Source organism: Halichoerus grypus, chromosome 3 (genome assembly GCF_964656455.1).
Source record: "Halichoerus grypus chromosome 3, mHalGry1.hap1.1, whole genome shotgun sequence".
In the NCBI taxonomy this organism is placed as follows: domain Eukaryota; kingdom Metazoa; phylum Chordata; class Mammalia; order Carnivora; family Phocidae; genus Halichoerus; species Halichoerus grypus.
In genome coordinates, this window is record NC_135714.1 from 34868029 (window position 1) to 34876190 (window position 8162).

The following is an 8162-nucleotide window of genomic DNA, read 5'->3' on the forward strand; positions in this document are numbered from 1 at the left end:
GCTGTCAGCTACCCCGAGGCCGTTTGTACTTGGCCGCGGCCAGGCTGACTCCTGCTCCGGAGACACACAGGGGCGGGGGTGGAGGGGCCGCGGGTCCCCGCGCGCCCGCACGTGGGGATCTCAAATTCTTCCTCCTTCGGGCTCCGCTCGGGACCCGGCGACGGCCACGAGGAGGGGCGCTGTGCGGCGCGGGGGTCGCCAGCCCGGGACGCGATGGCTCCCTTGAGGAGAGGGGCGGGAGGCGGCCGAGGGCTCGGCGCGCCCTTCGCGCCCGCCGCAGTATGAGACCGGCGAAGGGCGGCAGCAGCCTCCCCAGCAGCAGCCTCCGCCGGCGCCTCCCGCGGGCCCTCGCCCCCTCGCCCCCGCGCACCATGCAGACCCCCGGCCTGCGGAGCCCGCGGCGCAGCCCCTGCCGCCTCCCCGGCCCCTGCTAGCCCGCGCGAGTGGGGGGGGGGGGCTCGGCCGCGTGGGGGCCAGCCGCCCGAGCCGCGCCCCGGGGAGGGAGGCGGCACCGCGGCGCTCCGCGCTTCGCTCTCCCGCTGCGTCCCCTCCCGGCCGGCCCGGGCGCCCAGCGGCGATGGGGGCGCTGCTGGCGCTCTGGCTCCTCCTGGGCTGGCTGCGCTGGAGCCCGGCGGGCGCCCAGCAGTCCGGAGAATACTGCCACGGCTGGGTGGACGTGCAGGGCAACTACCACGAGGGCTTCCAGTGCCCGGAGGACTTCGACACGCTGGACGCCACCATCTGCTGCGGCTCCTGCGCGCTGCGCTACTGCTGCGCGGCGGCCGACGCCAGGCTGGAGCAGGGAAGCTGCACCAACGACCGCGGCGAGCTGGAGCACCCCGGCATCACCGCGCGTAAGTGCGGGCCTCGGCCCCCGCCCGGCGTCTGCGCTCGGTGGGGCGGCCAGGTGGGGGCATCGAGGCGGAGCGGGTGGTCGCGTTTCGGGTCAGGCGCCCTAATTCCCTTGCACTCCCGATTCCCGCCACACGCGGTCTCCGCGGGTCAGCCCCAGGAAAGTTTGCAGGGCTTGCACCCGGAGGCCCTGGGCGAGACAGCTGGAGCTCGCGGGAGCGCGGGAGGTGAGGGGAAGAGCTACGGGGACAGCGCCAGGTCGGGTTGCGGTTTTCCAGGGCGGTGGGGGCGCCCCGTGGCGCGTCCTGGTCGCTCCAGGAGTTTCGGGGATTGCCGGCGGCCAGAGACCGCAACTCTTGGGGAGCGCTCGTCTGCAGCCCCGCAGGGCCCAGGAACTTGAGCCACGTTCACCGCCGCCCCCCCCCCCTTTGGTGGATCTTTGGTAGCGTTCCTAAGGCTCTGCCTCGTTCTCCCGACTTCCTTTCATTTCTCTGCATCGAATTACCCTCTCCGGCCCACCCCCTATTGTCACGCCTTTCAGAAATGCCCAGGTCCTCGAGGTGGAGATTCAGAAACCAGGGTCGCAGGGGCTGCCCGCCCCCTATTCTCGTGTCGGAAAACACGGGTCAAATTTCCGCTCACTTCAGAGCGGAGTAAATCATGACCCTAGCAGAGGAACTTTACACCTAAAAAAAAAAAAAAAAAAAAAGAAAGAAAGAAAGAAAAGAAAAAGCTTTCCACCTGAATGGGAAGTCAGGGAAACCGGTTAGAGCTCGAGGCGATGGTTTTACCGCCGGCAAACCGGGGAGCGGGCGGAGCTAAGAGCCGGTGACACCCCAGAACTCCACAGCGGAGGTCTGAAGCGGGCAAGACAAGGTCCGCGGGAAAGAGAATTAATGGTGCCCAGAGTCCCCCCTCCGCCCCAGCGCCACTCGCCAAGAGAGTAATAACCCGGAGGAAAGGGGAGCCTGCTCTGCCTTAGAGCTCCATTACACTCTCAAGGAATTTAACTTTGAGCGTCAAAACTCCCAATCTGGGGGATTGGCGAAGTGGTTTCTGGAGAAAAGATGCTCAGGGGAAAGCAGGGAACTCTAGGCGGTCCTCGCTTGTTACAAAAAGATACAGACGCTTTCCCCTGGCTTACTCCACTCACCCTGGGGGACCAGGTTGCTCTGCAGAGTGTAAGGGTCGACGCGCAGTCTGCAGCGGGGATTCCTTCCTGGGCCTCCCCGAATCCGGTTTGTTGCGGGGGGCGGGGGGGCAGCAGGAGAGGGGTTCGGCCCCGCACTCACTGAGGCGGGATCGGCAGAACTCTCAGGGACCTTGGCTTGTGGCCCTGCCCCTTGCCAGCTGTGTAACTTGGGCAAGTTACTTACCTGCTCTGGGCCCCGTCTCAACTCTAAAATGGGTATATTGTTCTCAGAGGAGTTGGATTGTGGATTGAGTGAGAGTGTTTGAATACTTAGCACAGTGCCCCCGAGTAAGTGGTTAGTCAGTCGCTTTCCCCTCGCCTTCCGCTACTAAACATGGCAGAGCGGGTGGGAGACTGAAGAGCTTACACCCAGGAACCTACAGAACCTCCGGGTTGATAGTTACCTGTCAATCACTGCTTGTGTGTCTTTGGGAGGGTCAAAAACAAGTATGTTTCCACATCTGGAAAACAGAGCTGACCATGTCCACCTTACAAGAGTCTCCACGGAACTTGAATCAGATAATAAATAAGAAAGAGCCAGGCACACTGTAAGGCTTTGGTCAAAGCAAGTTTTCTTTCTTTTGCCTCTGAGCTGGAGGTTGTATCCGGAGGTGGCTCTATCAGACAGGGGAGACCCTTGGAGTGTCCCCGGGGAGGGGGGGGGAATTTTATGTCTGCCTTGCACAGAGAGAAGGAAATGGGCTTGCTCTGTCTGAGGGATGCTCTCACAGAAAGCCACCAACACTAAGAACTGTCTCATGACCTGAGGTTTGGCCTGACCTTCCCAGAGTTTGGGTGGCAGTTGAGGGGCAGAGGTGTGGCAGCTGGAGTGGGCATCCCAAGTCGTTTCTGGGAAGAAGTATCCAGAGATGACAATTTCCGATGCAGTCAAGACACAGTTAATTGGGACCCACTATGGATTTCTTTATACCGTTCTTTCCTTAGTCTTATAATGGGGGTCTCCCTTTTGGCCCGGTTCTCTTTGCTTAGATTGGAGATTCTTGGATGGGAGAAGAATTTTCAGCCTCAGGGATGGGCCAGAGCCCTAAGTGCCCCACCATGATAAAACCACCCAAAACCTGGATTTAAATCCGGAGTCGAGGTGACCAAACCACTCACCCTTCCCCTCCCTTCAGAGCTTGAACAGGAGGGTAGATTCTGTTCCTTCTGATTTCCAGATGTGCAATCCAATGGCTAATTGCTAACAGAGGCTCCGGTATCAGTTTGCTTCCTTCCCCCGCTAGGAGCAAGAATATTCAGTCATCTCAGTTCGCACTTCAGAGATTCCCAGTAACAAGCTCCCAGAGCCTGGGCTGACAAGGGTGGTCCTACTGAGCCACTTACCTCCCATCGTGAGCTGCCTGGAGTTTGGGAGACTCTTGTCCAAACACCTGTGTCTGTTTTTACCTTTTAGAGCCCGTCTATGTTCCCTTCCTCATCGTTGGCTCCATCTTCATTGCCTTCATCATCCTGGGCTCCTTAGTGGCTATTTATTGCTGCACCTGCTTGAGACCCAAGGAGCCCTCACAGCAGCCGATCCGCTTCTCACTCCGCAGCTACCAGACAGAGACCCTGCCCATGATCTTGACTTCCACGAGCCTCAGGGCACCTTCCAGGCAGTCCAGCACAGCCACCAGCTCCAGCTCCACCGGGGGCTCCATCCGCAGATTCTCCTTTGCCAGAGCAGAGCCAGGCTGCCTGGTGCCCTCATCGCCCCCACCTTACACCACAGGCCACCCAATCCACCTGACGCAGCCATCCGGTTTCCTGGTGTCACCCCAGTACTTCGCTTACCCACTCCAGCAGGAGCCCCCGCTGCCTGGGAAGAGCTGTCCGGACTTCAGTTCCAGTTGACAAGCCACAGCGATAGTACGCCTGGAAGACAGGTGGAGGGCTGTCGCCATTGCCCCAAGGACTTCCGGGGGAATTTGCCTTGAACCCCGCAATGTCCTGGAGGAATGTGCTAGGAAAACACGGCGCCTCTTAGTCCTAGGCTTCCCGGCTCCAATCACAGGATGGGTGTGTTACAGAATTGCTTTCTGGCTTTGAAAACATGGTGATTATTACATTTCAGTTTATGCTACTTTTATTCCAAATATGCAGCAGTTCAACTTTAAAGTTGCAAATTGGCTGAAGATGTGTAATTGGACAGCTCAGCTATACTGTTTAGAAAAGGCCTACGTGTTCTTTTTTCATTCTAAGTTGTTCAGTGAGTCATAATACAAATCTGTACATCAACAAGCAAAGAAAAACACCTGGATGGTAATTATTGAAGGTTCTTTTTAAAAAAATTAACAACTCAGCAACCTGAGGGGACAGTTGAACAACCTATTTATGATTCAGGGAGCAACCTAACCATGAATAACATTAGCATTGTGAGAACAGTTACTTTTTAAATTAATAACTAAATTTTGCTTAAAATATAAGAGCTTTTTCAGAATACAAGATTTCAATAACCACATGAGGAGTTTAAGGTTTTAAATATTTACTCAGACATTCATTGTAACACAGATCTTATGTAAAAGCATTTCCCCCACCCACCTGAGGGAATATTTATTGCAGACTTTTTGTTCAACAACATTTAGTGTTTAAAGAAAGTTGGACAGTTGAGTCTTAAAACCTTTATTTGTAAAATGAGTTATGTACAAATGTAAAGATTTGTAACTTAATGTATTTACCCCATTGACAGTACTAATTATTTAGTAGTCACACTGAAATTTTTTATGTTAATAACTATGGAGTTCAGAGTCCAGCTCTTGGTTACAATCACCCAATATTACGTATATTAAGTGCCACTGAATTCCATGTCTGAGGATTATACATTTGGGCATATATCCTGCTGGGTTAGAATAAATAAAATATGTTTTTGTGAAACCCATTTGAAATTTTAGATCAAAGCGCTTCATTTTATCTTCTTAATGATACTCTATTCAATAAAAGGAAATGTCTTTACTTAGTACTTCATAGTTTGAAATTTAAAAAAAAAATCCTACATTGATTTTGAATTGCATCAAAAAGCGCTTTTCTGCAGCCCGGCTTGTGAAAAGCAGCGAAGGAAGTGAATTTTTATAGATTGAAAAGTCGGGACATTTCTCCTAAGAATCTGGATTTCTGGCTTCTTGGGACACTGGGAAGATGCGGCATGGAGGGGCGTGTACTGCCATGGGATCAGGCCGGCCCTTTTCAGACCAGGCGCTTGCCATTTACCAGCCTCCTGCCCGGTCTCCCCAGCTTGGCCCCATTCCCTCCATTTTGTAACATACCTCGCCCCTGTGGGTGTTGTTTGGGAACCCAGGTTTATATGAATTCATGCTACCATATGTCACCCTCAATAGCTCTTTTCATTTTGTAGTTTTTAGAAAATACAATCCACTTTTACTGATCTATTTTATTTTTTAAGTAAGCTCTAAGTCCAACCTGGGGCTTGAATTCAGGACCCTGAGATCAAGAGTCACATGCTCTACCGACTGAGCCAGCCAGGTGTCCCTCAGTAGTCCTTTTAAAATAGGGCTACTTAGAGGTAGAGTTCTGATCTAAGGGACTTGCCATGTGGCCTTGCCACTTTGCTTTCCAGCCGAGGAAGCAAGTTTGAAGATACTGTGCCTCGGCCCAGTCTGATGGCAGAGGAGCTGTGACTTCTAATGCCCTGCTTTCTCCCATGACTAAAATGGTGACCTCAGCTATCCCATACTCACCAAGACAAGACATGAAAGCAAGAAAGGGAGGGAGGGAGGAAAGAAGGGAAAGAGGAAAGGCTTCGCAGTAAAAGGATACGTGTTTGTGAGCATGCTCCGGAGCACACGCCTATGTCATTAGATTGGTTTTATTCATGTTTGTTACATACTGCTCCTTTGATATTTTTAAAGTTAACCTCTACTGGGCTCTTATGAGCCAAAAACTATTCTAAATACATATTTTTAAAGATTTATTTATTTATTTTAGAGAGTGAGAGAACATGGTGGGGAGGGACAGAGGGAGAGGGAGAGTCTTAAGCAGACTCTGTGGGGGCTGAGCTCGGAGGCTGACGTGGGGCTCGATCTCAAGACCCTGAGACCATGACTGAGCTGAAAATAAGAGTTGGATGCTTAACTGACTGTGTCACCCAGGCGTCCAAAACTATTGTAAATATTTACATGCACTAACTCATTTTATCCTCCAAACAACTGCAAGCAGGGAAGCATTTTAATTCCTATCTTACAGACTTGGAGGAGTGAAGTAACTTGCCCAGGGTCCCAGAGCTAGTCAATACCAGAGCTGTGTGCAAAGCCAGATTCAAAAAGCGAGGGGACACCTGCATTGAGGTTTTGACATTTCTGTGCCACGAAGTCCAGTATGGAGTAAAGCATGAAGCCCAGTTCCTCTCTCTAAAGCAGTGATTGTCAACTCTATTGGGCCCAGTGAGCTCTCCTTAGAATAAACATTCTGTGCCATCCCTTTATCCTAAAATGAAATTTATAAGGTAATATTACTCCATACAGATACGATTTAAAAAAAAAAATCAATGCAATGTTGCTGTGGTAAATAGAAAGGAGAAAGAAAAGGAAAATAATTTATTTCAAAATGTAACAGCTTCAGGGGCACCTGGGTGGCTCAGATGGTTACGTGTCTGCCTTCAGTTCAGGTCATGATCTCCAGGTCCTGGGATCGAGTCCCATGTGGGGCTCCCTGCTCAGTGGGGAGTCTGCTTCTCCCTCTCCCTCTGCCTCTCCCCTGCTTGTGCTCTCTCTGTCTCTGTCTCTCTCAAATGAATAAATAAAATCTTAAAAAAAATATGTAACAGCTTCAGTAGACCTAACAAAGGTCTCGGATTCAGACCTCCATGCTGAGATGTGACAGTTCCAAACCCAGACTGATGCAGGTTTGCTAGACTGCCAACTCATCCATCCTAACTGCATTGCGGCTGTTAATGTGATTTTTTTCCAAACAAAGCAAGGTCTGAGCTCCTTTTGGTATTCACAGTAGTTATATATCTGGAAAATTCAGTGTATATTAAAGCAGTGCAAAAGATACTTTACAGGTAAAATAGGATTAGGGGTTTCCACCTAAAGGAAAGGTGGGACATTCCGAAGTCATGCTGATGGTCATCAAGTCTTTGTTGGGTGGACCATCCTATACCTTGTAGGATCTCTTTTAAAACTGAGTCCTATTCCAATGAATACCCACGACACACCCATCCCCGTACCCCAACACTGTGGGGGCACAGGTGGCCCTACACAATTCCACAATGTCCTCTAGAGGGCGGAATGGCCTCCACTGAAAATCATCTGGTTTGTCAGACTTCTCTAGTGGCTGTACTTTCATTTGCCATCCCTTTGGGAAGCGGTTCCGTTGGGCAAAATAATGCTAAGGAATTCAGAAAGCTCACAAACTTTCTGCAAACCTCCCTTCCTTAGCAGCATGCTCCAGTTAATCAAGTTAATGGGCAATAAGTTGTTTAAAATTAGGGAGACACTGTGTCCTCATTGTAACATGGCATTCAGTGACACTGAATCAAATCATAGCCCCACCTACTTGTTGACATACTGTGCATGTCTTTGGACTTCTCTCTGAAAGATATGTAGCTAATGTTGCTTACAAACCCAGGGTAATTGGGCCATCCTGCAGCAGATTTCCAGAAAGTGGCCATTCAGCAAGTGTTTATTGGACACCACCTAAGGGAGGCACTGTGCTAGGGGTTGGGAGTATCAAGATGAATAAAATGCAGGTCTGATTCAAAAAGCCTCTGTGTTCATGGACTCAGGCATGGCTGCAAGTCCTTGTGATAAGGTGTTATAGATGCTCTATGAGAGAAGCACATTATCTTTCCTGCTTTCCAGAGGAGTTCAGTCATGTAGGGGAAAATGAACCCAAAAACCAACACTTCGAATTCATTCTGGTAACTGCAATGATAGGGGACATATAGAGTGCCTTGGCAACACCTCACTCATCTGGAGGGGATGAGATTGGACCCGAGCCTCCGGATGAATGGGACGTGAGTGAGAAAGACTGGGTGGGGGAGGGAGAAACCAGTGCTGGGGATGAGGGGAAGAGCGTATTAAGCAAAGTAAAGAACTGGTAGAAAGGCAGAGACACACCCACAGCATAAATGAACAAGGAACATTCTGGAAACTAGACAAAG

The 8162-nt window shown here is 51.1% G+C and overlaps 1 protein-coding gene across 1 annotated transcript; it reads left to right on the plus strand.

Annotated features, from left to right (window-relative positions):
* The first annotated feature begins 462 nt into the window (after window positions 1-462).
* On the plus strand, window positions 463-4929 carry SHISA3 (shisa family member 3). The gene is made up of 2 exons (XM_036076972.2): window positions 463-854; window positions 3459-4929. Exons 1-2 carry the CDS (start codon window positions 578-580, stop codon window positions 3896-3898), a joined length of 717 nt encoding a protein of 238 aa, XP_035932865.2. The 5' UTR covers window positions 463-577; the 3' UTR covers window positions 3899-4929.
* Window positions 4930-8162: the final 3233 nt, after the last annotated feature.

Bases quoted from the DNA above. Each gene is read 5' to 3' on its own strand.
- SHISA3 (XM_036076972.2), top strand. From the start codon at position 578: ATGGGGGCGCTGCTGGCGCTCTGGCTCCTCCTGGGCTGGCTGCGCTGG. The intron at 855-3,458 runs GTAAGTGCGGGC...TTTACCTTTTAG, and splicing joins GCACCCCGGCATCACCGCGC to AGCCCGTCTATGTTCCCTTC.